Source organism: Salvelinus sp. IW2-2015, linkage group LG20 (genome assembly GCF_002910315.2).
Source record: "Salvelinus sp. IW2-2015 linkage group LG20, ASM291031v2, whole genome shotgun sequence".
Taxonomy (NCBI): domain Eukaryota; kingdom Metazoa; phylum Chordata; class Actinopteri; order Salmoniformes; family Salmonidae; genus Salvelinus; species Salvelinus sp. IW2-2015.
Window position 1 is genome coordinate 47504332 of NC_036860.1, and position 17566 is coordinate 47521897.

The 17566-nt window shown below is 43.4% G+C and overlaps 1 protein-coding gene across 1 annotated transcript in view; it reads left to right on the plus strand.

The window, feature by feature from the left end:
- The window catches only part of gria3a (glutamate receptor, ionotropic, AMPA 3a), a 128016-nt gene that overhangs the window by 21901 nt on the left and 88549 nt on the right, over positions 1 to 17566 (plus strand). The window contains exon 3 of the mRNA XM_024012019.1: positions 14590 to 14829. Within this exon, the coding sequence (XP_023867787.1) occupies positions 14590 to 14829 (240 nt within the window). The remainder of the gene's footprint in view (positions 1 to 14589; positions 14830 to 17566) is intronic.

Below are 17566 nucleotides of genomic sequence, written 5' to 3' on the forward strand. Positions count from 1 at the left end.
TGTACACCCAGTTCTAACACATGCAGCAGTATATTCTGCCCACCGTGCACATGGTGGAAATGGTGAGGTTGTAAAATGGCATCAGTGTTGGGTGATCCTGAGGGCGAGTCATTGGGTTGTGCAGTGCCCCTTTCATCCTGTGCTTCAGAATGTGCATGAATGTCAGCGTGGCAACCAAGCGAAAGGGATCTCTACTGACAGGTCACAATGGCCCCCTTCGCCGCTGAAAGATTTCTCACTCTTACACAACACACTTTATCACAGGCCCACAGAAAGCTAGCTACAGCAGCACACAATAAAGCTCTGGAGGTTGCGCTGTGCTGTGATTCACTATTATCTGAGATTATTTTAGGACAACAAGCTATGTGCTTCACATTGAGTAGCCTAATGAAAAATAAGCGAAACACCATTGGGCCAGTGAATAATTTAGCGGTGCTGTTTTTATAGCTTTCAAGGACTCACATGTACCTCGTTCTTAATTCCACTTGGCATTTGTACTGGGTTTGCAGAAGCAATTACTTGATACATGAAGAGCATCACGTTATGGCCTCAAATACAAATTAAATGATGATGAATTTTGAAACCACAAAGGATAAAAATGTGATCATATGCTTGATGAAAATGTAATCTTACTAGAATCAGCTCATGTTCATTCATAACACCCATGGCAGTTTGGTAGTTTATTAAATATTTGAGTACATTTTTAGAATATGCAACCTTTTGAAATTAGTTGTCCAAACTGACACTTGTGTCATATCATATTTGACATACAGTACAGTGGCATGATATGCGTTTCATAATGTCTATTGTAGAGGAGTGTGTTGGTGGATTTGAAGGAGATGAAGGAAAGTATTTGATCCTGTGAGTAGCAGGCAACATTCCAAGTTGACTCTTCATACTGGGTTTCATGGTGCTGATGCACAGCCCTCTGGAGTCATGATGGAACTCCTCCCATTGCAATTGCAATATTTCACGCGTCTGAACGAGTGTCAGTGGTTGTGTTACTACAGTGCTGCTTCACATGCACAATTATTGAATCCCTTAACCCTTTCCTCACAAGAGGCAATGTACAACACATTGTAAATCATCAGAGTGCAACATTTATCTTGTGAGTCTCTCTTGGGATTTCTTCCAACTCTACAATCAAGGGCTTTGGTGCAGATCTAGCAGCGTTTCAAAAAGCAATGACTGTAAAGAACATGGCACCTGTATCCAGCATGTTCTCCTCTCCTTCCCCTGCTCTTCATAAACAGTCTGGTCCTGTTGTTCCTGCAATATGCAAAGCGTGTGTGGGTTGGGGGTTAGCTGTGTTGCTGTTCCTCCATGCTGGAATATTAAAGGATAATTCTGTCATACAGAACCACAGTAGCCGGAAGGGTTGTTTGTTGCTCGCTCAGGCTGATTGTTTTACTTGTGGGCTGCATAAATACAACAGTAGGCCTGAGATTAGGCATAATCCACCTCAGATGTGGTATGAGGATACGAGTAGAAACACAGGCAGACCATTGGTGCAACTTCATGTTATTTACATATTCTGCTGAGAGATGTATCCCAACCAACATCTCACATTGGTGCCTGAGGCCTGCATAATGCCTGTTTTCAATAATATAAACAGAAAACCAGTTTTTCTAACATGCAGTTTTGTTACAGTACTATTCCACGTCTCTAACATGGGTATTACAAAAGCGAAAGCACCCTCTGTGTATTTGTATAGTATGTCATGTTTTGTTTGCATTCAGGGACTTTTTACAGCCTGATAATAACTTTGGTCTTTTGTGACTTTATGATAAGATTGGACTAGCGATGACAACTAGCCTCCGGGTGGATTAAGAACAACGCACAGCAAATGCGTCATAAAATGTCTCTCTGCTTTTCGGCTGTATCTGATGAATAACCATATCAGCGCATGGACCTGGGGAATTGAACTGTTCCTTTTACATGTTTCTATCACACTACTTTTAGGGAGCACATGACAGCACAGAAACGTACAAGACATGAGTGTTACGAAACAGTTAAACATGTTGACACAAAAAACCAAGAGAAGAGGCAGCCATGAGAAACTAGTTCATTATTCAGTGGAACCAGTTCATTCCCTCTCCCTGGAAAGAGACATAATTGTCATGGGGAGCGGATTTCAGAGTACCTGACATCTTCAAACATAATATCCTCATAAGGCTGAGACGTGAGACCCCACACACTGCTTCCACTTCACACATCTGTTAGTTGAACTGGATTAAGATGTCCAAGTCAGGTTCATATGGAGTTACAGCTGGTTACAACCACAAAAACACTCACATTCCCTCATGATACATCATCTCACTGCTCATTATGGCATTACAGATAGATTGGATAAATGCACAATTTAATTTGGTTTAATGTATGTAGTAGTAGTTGTTTATTTAAAGGGACCATGTGCAAGTAAAAACATACATTTCAAACAGTGAAATATGATGTTTGCACCAGAGTTAGCTAAACACAGCTATTTTTTTGTACGCAGTCCCTAACTAAACGTAACTCAATATGTGATCCTCTGTGGCTCAGTTGTTAGAACATGGTGCTTGCAACTACAGGATAGAAGGTTCCCGGGATGACCAATACTTAAAGTGTATGCACGCATGACTGTAAGTGGCTTTGGCTAAAAGCGACTGCTAAATGGCATATATTATAAACATAGCTAAATATACATTCACATCACTCATACATAAAATATAACAAATAATACAATAAGTACAGGACACAGTACATAAAACACATTGATACTTGAGTGCATTAAGAATTAGTCAATGTGTTCAGCCTTGATCCTGCTTTGACCTCCATGAAAATTGCAATTTCAAAGCTAATTACCTCTAATTCTCCACATTTTGACATGGGACTGAGTGAACATTTTCAGGTTAAAACAGATTTCCTTCAATTATACACATTTTGCCATGTCTTATGCCTTGTTCCTACGCTGTCTGAGTGACTCAAACTTTATAACAAAATCAATGGGGGCCCCATGCCATGCCTTTTGGGGAAATTTAGATTCTCCCTGACTGTCTAGTTTTTATTTTGGTGATTGTTAGTTCTCAAATATGATCTTATAAAAAAAGATATTGCTCCATTATCTTTTCTACATACTTTATATCTGGTTTTAGTCGTTCAAGTTTACACTGAAAACGTTTTACCATCCCGAAAAAAATTACAAGCTGCTGCTAAATGCATATAGGGGAAACACTGGTCTACTCTTGTGGAGTTCCTCGTGACTGCTGTTTTGTTCAGAGCTTAATATTACAAAATCTTTCAGATGTGGGGGTGCAGGATTTTTGATAATCTTATAAACTAGAAAGACATCTGAAAAGAAATAAAGTTGTCAAAATTTAACAGATTGTACACGTGGAGAATTTTACAGTGGTGGTAAGAATGTGATTTCCTGTCCAGGATCTTCAGTGCTTCTTTATATAGAGATCGAACGGGTATCATTTATGTTTCATTGGCTTGAGACTGGCTGGTGATAAAACAGGACAGGTGAGAAAAGATCATTGCATGTAAATACATTTTGGCTGCCTCTGTAGAGCATGAGTTCCTGATGTATTGGACAWTTTAAAGACTATATATGATTTTGATGGACATCTTTTTAATGTGTTTTTTAAAGTTCAAAGTAGGGTCTAGGATAATGGGCAGATATTTAAACTGTACATTTTATTGTCCATGGAGGAGTATGTCCGGGTAAGCCGGGTAAGCCGGACATACTCCTCCTGTTTTTTCCACATTGAGGGTGAGACAGGAATGTTTGAGCCATTCAGACACTTTCTACAATGATGCTGTTAGTTTGCTTGAAACCTCATCAGCATTTTTGCCACGGATATAAAAAACTGTATCCTCCGCGTACATTTGTATATCCACACCTTGGCACACAGATGGAAGGTCATTAATATAGAGACTGAAAAACAAAGGGCCTAGGATTGACCCCTGTGGCACTCCCATAGTGCAATCCCTTGGTGATGATAGTTCACCATTTATTTGAACACATTGCATCTGTTCTACCAGATAAGACTCAATCCATTTTAAAGCACTTGATGAGATGTTGAAGTTAAATAGCTTGGAGAAGAGGACATTGTGGTTAACAGTGTCAAAGGCTTTTCTGAGGTCGAGGAGAACAGAATCTACAACACCCGCTTTTATCCAGCTTGGCCTTGATCATCTCTAGGAGATACCAACATGCTGTTTCTGGAGAGTGGTTGACCCTAAACCTAAACTGCATGGGGTGAAGGGGAAAGCTACCCATTTTCAGGTGGGTTGTTAGCTGTTCCATTACCACTAATGTACTGCTCCGTTATTTGCCTGTTTGTGACCTGCTTGTTAGCTTCGCACCATTCTTGCCATTCTCCTTTGACCTCTCTCGTCAARAAGCTTTTTTCGCCCACAGGACTGTCGCTGACTGGATGTTTTTTGTTTGTCGCACCATTCTCTGTAAACCCTAGACACTGTTGTGTGTGAAAAGCCCAGGAGGGCGGCCGTTTCTGAGATACTGGATCCGGTGCACCTGGCACCGACAATCATACCATGCTCAAAGTCGCTTAGGTCACTAGTTTTGCTAATTTTAATGTTCAATCGAACAGTAACTGATTGCCTGTCTGCCTGCTTTATATAGCATGCCCCGTGACTGTCTGTATGAGCGATCCATTTTCGTGAACAGTTCAAAATTCAAAAGGCACTCGCACATCTGAGTTATCTTTTTTGCAGGTACATGGTAACAATTGGATAAGATGAGAAAAAAGAAGAAACCCGCACACTGCTCTTGCTAGATACGTAAAGCTTAATAAAGAGCAGTGATACTAGCAAGAGCAGTGTCCAGGTTTGTTCTTTTTTCTTGTCCCTGGTGACATTTGTTGCAAGGGTTGATAGTCTGGTCTCTGATGGTAAATTGTTGGCCCAATTTAAAACTGAATCAATTAAGCATTTATTTAAAGTGGTTGCGATGACAGTTTTTGTCTTGGAGACTCCCATCTCCCTTCAGTTGTAGGTAACCAGTCTTGACATGGCCTTTTTCAGTCAGTTTATCAAGGTTTTTCTATGTGAGTTTGCCATTGGCCTCCTTGATGGTTTTAAGAAAGAAATCAGCTTTGGCTTTCCTAAAACTCTTAGTCCGTTAATTTCTCAGTCCCTTGTAAACTGGTCGGTCAACCTCTAAGCCAGATTTTTGGGATTTCTTCAGAGCAGCATCTCTCTTCTTTATCAGGTGCCAAAGGGTGCCATTGAACCAAGGTATGTCCCGTTTTTAGTTCGATTTGTGAGGGACTTTCCTTGAAAATTTGCTATGGATTCAACGAATTGTTGTAATTTCATTGCAGTCTTTTTCCAGAAATGTTTGTACTATATAAAATACAAATAAATTATATAAAGACAGTGGAAATGGACTCAATCTCATCGAATACATTTCTCTTCATTGGACAACCAGTAAAAATAAAGGTTGAAGAGAATTTTTCTTCTTCTAAAATATTGTTTTTTTTTCTAAAACACAATCATTATTTAAAAGTGGCCTCTTCTGGGATAAGAGGAAGAAGTATGTATTTATTGTGTAACACAGGGGTACTGGCATGCTTTAAGCTTGTCTTGAGAGCGGTGAAATCCCTTTGAAGCATAACAGCAACATAATGTACCATTGGTTCTGTTGTCTGCCTAACAGTGATTCCCACATTACAGTAGCGTAAATATGTTCCACCTCCAAAATAATTTCACATGCAGCAGTTAATAAGGCTGTCTTTGAAAATATACAAGTTGTTTATCTTTCTCAATAAGTATACCATAAGAGTTTTATGTCTTTCATCTATTTGTATTTTTGGGGCATGTTTTGAGCTGTTGGGAGTTGTTTTTCTGTTATTTTATATTGCTTTGCCTAACTTCAAATAGTGTGTGTAGTGTACGTGTGTGTCAGCGTGTCCATGTGTGTGTGTGTGTGTGTGTGTGTGTGTGTGTGTGTGTGTGTGTGTGTGTGTGTGTGTGTGTGTGTGTGTGTGTGCGTCCGCATGCGTGTTCAGCAGCTGTTGTGTGCTGTGCTCTACTCTATCTTGTCCCTGAACATGTGGCCCTTGGACAGGTATTCCCATGGTGATTAGAGCCTAACCCTAGGCCCCTGGCCTGCCTCTCACCCAGGATGCCTCTCTGAAGGAGGGTGAGGTACCTCCAGTCAGCAGTCAACACTCTCCCCCTTGCTGGCTCCCAACACCTACAGTAGAAAACAGCCAGCCCAGTGCCAACACTGAAGTTGTTGGTCTTAGGCAGCTTTATTATAACCTCACCATCAGGCAACAACATGTCTAATCAGCCATTGTTCCAGAGGGTGATGCAGTTGTCCATAGTAAGCCCACATCCACTGTCTGTTGGTCCTCAGACCCAGGAGGGTGGCCTCAGCAATGTCATAGAGCCTTGGTATGCCTTAATTAGCCCGTATCTCCCTCTTACTGCTCTATTCAGTCACATAAATGGGGGATTGATTTTCTGGCTGCCTTACTGATGCATCTGGTGTTACCGTAGCTGGGCAAGGACAGCAGCAGCAACTTGAAGAGAACGCCTGTTGGTTCTGTTCTGTTAGCCTCTCTTCTCCTCCCCTGCCTTCAGTGATAGCAGCTAGCTAGCACTTAAAGAATTCACTTTGCAGGCAGGTTGCCTGGGCTTTGCAGTGCATAGCGTTGATACAGCTTCATCCTCACCTCACTGAGTGGTATGTAAGACTCACAGTAGATCCACCAGCTGCCTGTAGGGGAGACCTTCTGAAGTGCAAATCACCAGGTTTCTGGAAAACATGATTGAACACTGGGGCCACTGGGACCACGGCAACCACCCATTACGTGTAATGAGTTGTCGAGAGGGGGAGCAACAGAGGGATGGAGAGAGAGATGGAGAAGGATATAGAGAGAGAGACTGTCTGTCATTCAGTAAGGAACGACAGGCAGTCTCAGACAGTGAGGAGGCTAAATAGAAGAGAGGAGAGAGGGGGAAGAAAGTATGTCAGAGAATACTTAGAGAAAGTAAAGAGAAAAGAAGTGAAGGGATTTTTCATTCATGTCTGTGTTATTAATCATGCACCTCTGTGGTATTATTTTGAGCGGAGGCTGCACAGAGCTGTGAGCGTAATAAACAGGAGCGTGAGCGTAAAGAACAGAGCTCTGTGAGCGTATAGAACAGAACTGTGAGCATATAGAACAGAGCTGTGAGCGTAATAGAACAGAGCTGTGAGCGTATTAGAACAGAGCTGTGAGCGTATAGGAACAGAGCTGTGAGCGTGTATAAACAGAGCTGTGAGCGTATAGAACAGAGCTGTGAGCGTAATAGAACAGAGCTGTAGCTTAACAGCGTGAGCGTATAGAACAGAGCTGTGAGCGTATGAACAGAACCTGTGAGCGTATAGAACAGAGCTGTGAGCGGTATAGAACAGAGCTGTGAGCGTATAGAACAGAGCTGTGAGCGTATAGAACAAGCTCTGTGAGCGTATAGAACAGAAGCTGTGAGCGTATGAACAGAAGCTGTGAGCGTATAGAACAGAGCTGTGAGCGTATAGAACAGACCTGTGAGCGTATAGAACAGAGCTGTGAGCGTATAGAACAGAGCTGTGAGCGTATAGAACAGAGCTGTGAGTGAAAATAGAATAGTATAACAGTGCCTGTGGTTTTTATTCTAGGCGTGAKGATATTTCAATGTCATGTTTATTTATTTTATTTAACCTTTATATTGACAGGGAGTCAATGCTGATACAAAGGTCTCTTTTCCAGACGAGCCCTGTATAGCACCACAATACACATCAAAATACAATAAACACATTAAACTACACAGTCATATACACATTAAAATACACTTTATTATACACAACAATACACAAAAAGCAAAACACAATTATAAAATAATGTCACATTATTCAGCAAAAAAGGTCCCCTAACAACTGTCTGAAATGCCCTAGACCAAGAGGCACGTCTAGACGATATTAGGCTACACTGATAACTCGTGCTTGGCTGCCTAATGTATAGGTGCCCCCATAATATTTCCATTGAGGAAGTGTTATCATTATCATTATTTTAGCAATCCGTGGTAGAAGACCCTCCTAATAAAAATGCCCCCCATCCTGCTGATTTGAGCTGATGAACAGTATTTGCGCTTGAGGTTATAGGTGCGTTATAAATTCGCTCTGGCTATCTACTCCGATTTCAGAGCARTCTAGTCTGAGGGTTCCAGAGCGCAGAATAACTGATGAATTTACGAACGCTCAACACTAGTTGAATATAGCCGGGGTCAGTAAATGTCGTCAAAAAAGCGTAATTAAATTGTTGCCAGCAGCACAGTTGCAGTCACCAATGCTCTGGATAACATGAAAACAGTCTAACCAGCTCTGCTAGGGCGAGTAAATTGGTCAGAGTGAGGTGTTTTCTCATTTGTGACTGGAAGTAGATAGCAAGCAAGCCAACGTTTGGCAGTTAGCTTGGCTGATTGACTGTGGTTGTTTGGTCAGAACGCTCGGATCATCTCTACTCCTCGGCCAGAGCGCTCTGAACGCTCCGAGAGCGAAACCCTCTGAATTTACAAACGGGCAATCTGACAACAACGCTCTGAATTTACAAACGGGCAATCTGACAACAACGCTCTGAATTTACAAACGGGCAATCTGACAACAACACTCTGAATTTACAAAGGGGCAATCTGACATCAACGCTCTGAATTTACAAAGGGMCAATCTGACAACAACGCTCTGAATTTACAAAGGGGCAATCTGACAACAACGCTCTGAATTTACAAAGGGGCAATCTGACAWCAACGCTCTGAATTTACAAAGGGMCAATCTGACAACAACGCTCTGAATTTACAAAGGGGCAATCTGACAACAACGCTCTGAATTTACAAAGGGGCAATCTGACATCAACGCTCTGAATTTACAAAGGGMCAATCTGACAACAACGCTCTGAATTTACAAAGGGGCAATCTGACAACAACGCTCTGAATTTACAAAGGGGCAATCTGACAACAACGCTCTGAATTTACGGACACTCCAGATTGAATATATGAACACACCCTATGGATGAGAAAGTGAACCTGCCATTTCCCCAAAAAGTTTTGCTCATTGGGGAATCGGGGATGCCTTGCTTTGCGATCTATTGCCTAGGACATCAACAGCCAGGGTTTCATTAAATAAGCTATAGGCACAATACTTTTTATTGTACGTTTAGGCCTAATTAAACTGACGCATTTGGCGATGTTCAACTTCAATTCACTGGCACAATGGATAATAGTTTAGCCATACTGTCACGACTCCGACCGAGGCAGGCTCTCCTTCCCGTTCGGGTGGCGCTCGGCGGTCGTCGTCACCGGCCTATTAGCTGCCACTGATCCTTTTCTCCCCCTCCTTATGTGTTTATTGGTTACACCTGTTTTGTATTAGGTTTGTAATTAGTTGGGTTTATCTGTCAGCCGGCCCGCCCGTTTCTTTGTGCGGGATTGTTAGTTGGTAAGAGTGGTGTTTGTTTTCGATCTACGTTGTATCTGGACTGTTTTCGTTCCCCCCGCCCCCGTGTCTGGGGTTGTTTTATGAGAACATCCAGTGTATAGAAGGGTGGCCTAGTTTCTCAGTGTTCATTAAAGAACATATGTTATTGCACCTGCTGTTTCCTGCACTTGACTTCGCACCCCGACACCCAGTCCTTACACATACACATTGATAGCCTAATCTATACTTTAATATACTTTTGGTGAGTTTATGAGGCATTGCTAGACAAGACATTGCGAGATACATGTTATATTGCCTATGCGCACTGTTCCGACTGTCTGTCTGCCTGTCTCTTCCTCGCTGGGTTGCCTGCTCTTTCTCTTCGGGAGTGTGTGTTCAGTCTTCGGTCTGTTGCGTGTAGAATAGTTTACGGTAGGCTACTACACATTGATAGCCCCTACTTATTGAAATTGCAAGATACAGCTTTTGATTACCGATGCACAGTTCTGACTCTGTCTGCCTGGTGTCGGTCTTGCCTACCTACGTATGGCTGTGCCCCTCCCCTCTCTTTCCCTCACTAGTTTGCTCTTRCTTTGTTGTGAAAGATGTGAGTTTGTTGTCTTGGAAGTTAAAACAACTACTCAGTATCTTCCGTTGCAGTCGAGGAGGAGATTTGAAGGGCAAGGAGACAAGGAATCGATTACTCTCCACCGCTAAGCACATGCAGTCAGGAGCGGATGAGTGGAGAAAATGTACGTCTTAAAAATATATTATTTGGTATTTATTTTTTGCTATTCAAACGATTGTAATGGTGACTGCAGGAGCGATTGCCATCATTTTGTGTAGTAACCTGCAGCTAGGCCATGGTACAGTACAGGGGCGCAACTTTCACTGGGGATGGGGGACATATCCCCCCACATTCTGAAATTGCATTTTTGCCCACAGTTTTATAGTAGGAATGTGCCTAATATTTTTTATAATAATAAAGTGTTCCCCCACTTCTAAAACCAAAGTTGCGCCCCTGGTACAGTATGCATTAATAGCTTGGGAAATGAAAACAATTTTTTAATGTAAATTGAAAACCAATGCTTTAGAAGGGAATTCCATCTTTTATCACCAGAGCCTGGCTCCCTTGGTATGCAGTGGAGACAAAGTATTTGTCTTGAATCCAAATCCATAGACTTGGAATTGGTAGTCTTTAAAAATAATTGTGTGTCTCAGTTGCATTAGTGAATTTGGCTATTTCAGCCACACCCGTTGATGACAGGTGTATAAAATCGAGCACACATCCATGCAATCTCCATAGACAAACTTTGTCAGTAGAATGGCCTTACTGAAGAGCTCAGTGACTTTCAATGTGGCACCGTCATAGGATGCCACCTTTCCAACAAGTCAATTCGTGAAATTTCTGCCCTGCTAGAGCTGCACCGGTCAACTGTAAGTGCTGTGAAGTGGAAACGGAGCAACAATGGCTCAGCCGAAAAATGGTAGGCCACACAAGCTCACAGAACGGGACCAACTGTAAAGTTTGGTGGAGGAGGAATAATGGTCTGGGGCTGTTTTTCATGGTTCGGGCTAGGTCCCTTAGTTCCAGTGAAGGGAAATCTTAACGCTACATCATACAATGACATTCTAGACGATTCTGTGCTTCCAACTTTGTGGCAACCGTTTTGGGAAGGCCTTTTTCTCTTTCAGCATGGCAATGCCTCCGTGCACAGAGCGAGGGCCATACAGAAATGGTTTGTCGACATCGATGTGGAAGAATTTGACTGGCCTGCACAGAGCCCTGATCTCAACCCCATCGAACACCTTTGGGATGAATTGGAACTCCGACAGCACAACATCAGTGCCCGACCTCATTAATACTCTAGTGGCTGACTGGAAGCAATGTTACAACATCTAGTGGAAAGCCTTCCCAGAGGAGTGGAGGCTGTTATTGCAGCAAAGGGGGGACCAACTCCATTATAATGCCCATGATTTTAGAATGAGATGTTCAACGAGCAGGTGTCCACATACTGTTGGCCATGTAGTGTACTTTTGGTCATGTAGTGTATCAGGTCTTTGAGCTGAGTGTGTGTGTGTGTGTTAGTTTCTGTGTGTGTGTGAGTGTGTGTCGTATCGACATGGTTGTTTTTATGCAGACGGTGGGCTGGCTTTGAGAGAGGCTGTGATAAATGATGGTTCTAGCAGTGCATGGGAATCTGCTCTGACATTTTCTCATATGCCTGTCTCCAAAGCCACAACAAAGGGAGTAGAACCCATTCAATTAAAAAAGGTCCTTTAAGTCTGCAGAAAAAAATGGGGMAAAGAATATGATTTGAATATGAAACAATGTCACAACAGCCTCATGTTGAGTCCTGCCACGTCCCATGGTTTCAGCCTCATCTGTCGCTAGTTATACCATGCAGATGTAATGCTTTACCTTCACAAAGACACCTGCTGTAGCAGAGTCATTATTCTGGTGTTGCCCCTGGCCCCAGAACAAACACACATTCATCTGATGATCCATGAATGGATGGATGATAGGAAGATGGATGGAGATAGATGGTTGAATTGAAGCATGATAGATGGGTAGAGAAATGTGTGGATGTTTGAGTGAATGGTTAGCTTGATGGAGGAATGACGCTGAGATGCCTTTAAACCAGTGTTGTATAACATGCAGCATTGAACTTGAAAATAATACTTGAAGATTACAGAACCGCGAAATTATTCAGGTGTGCCTCCAGACTTTGAAATAAGCCTGTTCTCTTTTTACCAATCCATTCCAAATGTCAGTCTTTATAGTTTTATGCAGTATCTATGCTGTGGTTTTTCGAAGTTTCCAAGAGATTTATTTGAGGTTTAGGCCCCTATTGATTCCATAAGCTCTAGAGCACTGCATTCCTTTTCAATGATTATTTCTTTCATTTTCTACTTTTGCCGGTCAGTCAGGTGAAGAGAGGAGAGGAGAGGAGTACACTCCACGGAGGGCAAAGCGCTTGAGGGATCAGCCAGATGGTGTGGCACAGTAGAGTTGTTATTCAGGGTTCACAAACGTCCATTCCACTTACAACTAACATCTATAGGAGAGAGAGAGAGGCAGGGTCACGGGAGCTTGTTTAAAACCTTTTGTACAGTCACATGAGAGGTTTGTTCACTCATTTGTTTTGTACAAATAAAATAAAATATTTATACCTTGTTAGACCAAGTATCCAGTGTGTTCATAGTGTTTATAGCCAGACCTGTTTTCATCAGTCCCACATACGGCTCTAGATAGCAGCTTGTTACAAATCAGTTTATACTGCTGCGACCAGTGAGCACAGTGTTACGCTGGTATGAATGATTCGAGAGACATGCAGAGGTTTTTATTTTACCCAAATTACGGCGTGCTGTGTAAGGGCACGAGGACAAAGACCAAACAAACACGTAACAGTACCCCCCCCCTGACGTGCTGCACTAGCAGCGCAACGACAACGGCCTCGAATTAGATCACAGGAACGCAGTGCGGGTCGATCAAGACCAGATGCAGCTTCCGAATTTGCGTCGTCATCGGACGGGCCTGTTGCCGCTGCCGAAGTTACGTCAGACGGACCAGTAGCAGTGGCGTCAGACGGCCCGGTTGTGGCTGCTGAAGTTGCGTCGTCGGACGACCCAGTTGCAGCTGCCGAAGTTGTGGAGGTGCCGGACGGACCAATCGCAGCGTCGTCAGACGGACCCGTTGTGGTTGACGTCAGACGACCCAGTTGCAGCTGCCTGAGTTGCGGCGGCGCGGGACGGACCGGTCGTAGCGTCGCCAGACTGGCCATTCCCGCTGTCTCCCTCAATGGTTGATTATTCTGTCACGCTGGTATGAAGAGATTCGGGAGACAAACGTAGGAATGCGTAATAGGGTTTTTTATTAAGCACCAAATTACGGTGTGCTGTGTAAAGGCACAGGGACGAAGACCAAACAAACACGTAACAAAAACACAGGGTTGAAACCCAAACAAAAGAGCGAGGAGTACCTCGAATAAATAACACACACGCACAATGATTAACACACGGGATGAGACCCGTAATCATCTGCGCAATCCACAAGGGCACGAAAGCCCAAAACACACAGCACAGGTACTCACACGCACCAACGGACATTGTAACAATAATCAACCCCCCCCCCCAATGGAAACCAAAGGGCACATATATACAAATACTAATCAGTGGGAATAGGGGACAGGTGTGCGTGATGAAAGTTCCGGTGGGATCCGTGATTCACAATCTAATGCTGCAACAACGCCTGTCTGCGTCCTGCATGGTGGAAGGAGGTATTTGTCTCTTAAGAGCAGTGACCAGTGCACTGATTTCCCCCATTAGTTCTATTAGTTCTAGTTGATTAACCAAGCAGATAGGTTGACTCCAAGGAGAAGTGAAGGGCACAGAGAGCCAGAGAGCATTGCCATGGGGAACGCACATCCCACACAGCTGTCCTTTATTATGAATGGTCACCATTTATTTCCCTATTTAGATMAATGCCTGTTTAAATTAATAAAGAATAGTTCATTTTCTACACATTAAATGTGATTTCCCCTGAATTCTCAATTACTCCACCATGACAACTATTTTGTACAATATTCTGATTAATCCATTCTCTCTCTCTCTGATTGGTAGCTATTATTTTGAGATCTGACCACGTCTGTCAGTCTTGGTGTTATGTTCTTTGGCTGAGAAGAAGAGATCTGAGAAGAAGAGATCCGGGAGAGATTTGGCCCTGTTGGACTGTGTGTGTGGTTGACTGTGTTCTGACCCTCACCTGGGTATCTGAATGTGGGAAGAAATGCCTGGAGGCTTGGTTGACTTTGATTTTACCCTCACCTAACTGTACTGTCTGTATTTTATATCCAGTGCTGTGTACTAATGGTGCTGTCTGTCTGTCTGGTAGGTTGACTGTGTTCTAACCTTCACCTGACTGTGCTATCTGTTTGACAGTTAGGGAGACTGTGTCTGTCTCCTAATCCTAACAGTTACCTGAATGTGCTGTCTGTCTGTTTGGTTGACTGTGTTCTGAGTTCTGTTTCTCACCTGAGCTTACTCAAACAGACTGTCTGTCTGTTTGTATTTCTAGGCTGACTATGTTTTGACCCAAAGCTGACTGTTCGGTCTGTTTGTCTGTCTGTCTGTTTCTCCAGTCTGCTCCCAGTTCTCCAGAGGAGTGTACGCCATCTTTGGCTTCTACGATCAGAAGTCCATGAACACGCTGACCTCGTTCTGTGGGGCTCTACACACCTCCTTTATCACACCCAGCTTCCCCACCGATGCCGACGTGCAGTTTGTCATTCAGATGAGGCCTCCTCTACGGGGAGCTGTCCTCAGCCTGCTGGCCCACTACAAGTGGGAGAAGTTTGTCTACCTCTATGACACCGAGAGAGGTAAGAGACAGGCTGTCTAACAGTCAGACAGCTTTCCATTCACACACAATGGAATGCTGCATATAGAAAAGGGTCTCTGTGGTTAACCCTTAGCCTGGCTTCTTTATTTGTCTACCTCTATGACACCTGGAGATAGCTAAGAGACAGCCGCCTGACAGACTGGCGGACTGACAGCCTGACACAAATGAGACACTGTACTATATACAGTATGCATGCTCTCTGGTTAACCCATAGCCTGACTTACTTTTATGTTCAGTATATCATGAGAGAAATAGGTCTTTGATATTGCTATACCCATCAGACCAGCTCATATTTGATTTCAGGTTCTGTGCTAAGTGAAAATGTAGTTTGACTGACAGGAAAAAGAAGAGGTGCTCCTKTCTCCTCACATCACGTTAAACCATGAACTATTTCATTATTTCCCCTCAGTGTGGAAATCCTCTCCCCAGTTCTCATTCCAAGAGTGGTCTATCTAAGACCTTTAAATCTGGGCTTGTAATGATGCCAAAGTGCTTTAGTGTCTGGGAGGAGGTTGAATGCTGCTTGGCTTCCACAGGGCTCTGTCTGCTTCCGTAAATGAGTCCAAGACAGGTACTGTTATGTGTTCTTGTCACTGTGACTGTTGCTGTGCTGTAGTGTAACTCTGAGGAGATCCCTCCATCTGTACGGTACCAGCCTCTAATCCTCTGAATATAATTTAGACTCTAATTGGATTATACAAAGAACGAGCCACAACACACCGTGACTTTTACATGTCCTTCATGCACCCCCCTCCTCTCTTCTCCGCTGTACCCCAGCAGCAGCCGTGGGCTGACGGAGGGAGCTAGCGGAGGTCTCCATCCTGCTCTGTGAAGGTCAACATCTGGAGAGTTCAGCTTTAAGATGGAGCACTAATGACACTCCAATCTGTCAGAGTGGGATATTCCTGGTACTGGACCAGGCTACTGTACTGTAAGGCTGGCTGTAGAGAGGGAGAGACAAACTTTACTGGAGCAGGCTACTGTACTGTAAGTCTGTAGAGAGAGACAAACTGTACTGGACCAGGCTACTGTACTGTAAGGCTGGCTGTAGGAAGGGAGAGACAAACTTTACTGGACGCAGGCTATGTACTGTAAGGCTGTAGAGAGAAGACAAACTGTACTGGACCAGGCTACTGTACTGTAAGGCTGGCTGTAGAGAGGGAGAGACAAACTGGACTGGAGCAGGCTACTGTACTGTAAGGCTGGCTGTAGAGAGGGAGAGACAAACTGTACTGGAGCAGGTATTCTGTTTACAATACCATATTCTTGCTGTAATTAGAAACTGGGGATAGGACAAAATGCTGAGGCTGACAGTTACACAACCTTTCTCACATGCGTAAACCAACCATTCACTATTCATCATAGTGTAAAACTATAGTGTATGTTCTCTGTAGACCATTTCCAGTTTTTCCTCTGGCTGAGGGTGATCTTAGTTGCCTTTATCCTCTGTGGCCCATGGGAGGTTCCTATAACCAAATGTTGAGCTTTTAGGAAATAATTAGCGTTCTAAAATATTAGACCACATTTGGGCTAAACTACATTCTGCCCTTTTTTACATGTATTTTTGAAAGGTCTGGCGATGGTGAGAGCTGTTCACTGTATTTTGATGGTGTACTGGTTTTATATACAGTAGAGTGCATTCAAAGTGCTGTTGAGCCTACGTTGAGACAGCTTTATTACAGTGCTTTGTTGAGGTTTACTTGCTGGCTTACCTTACTATATACAGTATAACTTGGGTGCTTTATCCATCATCTCATCAAACCATGTTGTGTATCTTTCAACTAGAAAAAGACTGCTCACTTCTAACCCCTTTTTCTCACTGAGTTTAAGACGTTTATTTAAAAAATGCTTGTCTTTTTAAATCTTCCCTCTCCATCAGAACAGCACACCTACCTAATTGAGATGTTAGTAGCTAACACCCTTTCCTTATGGTGTTCCAGATGTTTTATCCCTTCCTAAACCATGTTAAGACAGTGCCAATTGCTTTGAAATTGGGGGCTGCATGTCAGAAGCATGGACACGGGCCATGTGTCTCAGTGTCTGTGTGTCTGCGGCAGGCCGTACCAGTGGATAATTGGTTGGCTGCTGTGGTGGAGGAAAGGTGATTYCGAGGTTTATTGTCTCTCACGGGCAAAATCAACCTTCCTCCATGTGCCTCCTGATTCACCCCTTACAGCTCTACTTGACTTATGGAGGCCCTTCCACCTACTGTGTCTGGATCAGATCGCCACCATCTGTAACATACTCCCATTTCCACAGAATGACATGGAACAGTAAAGGGAAAAAAACACATAAAAACTCCATCCCGCCAGACGGATAACAGGAGAGAAGAGCCCCATCAACTCACCGTGGTATTTTGTGTCGTAGGAAATAGATTTTTGGAAAAGCAATAGATTAATCTTTTTTGGGGGGTCTAATGGGCCTTTGGCCTAGAGCAACATTGGCACTTTAGCCACTGTAGTTTGGAGTCTTACCCCACATGCTGTGCTGTGTATGCCTTACCTACAGCTTGTGTTTGCTCTGAGGCAAGAAAGGCCTACCATCAGTAACACACTACGCCGCCAGGGACTCAAATCCTGCAGTGCCAGACGTGTCCCCCTGCTTAAGCCAGTACATGTCCAGGCCCGTCTGAAGTTTGCTAGAGAGCATTTGGATGATCCAGAAGAAGATTGGGAGAATGTCATATGGTCAGATGAAACCAAAATAGAACTTTTTGG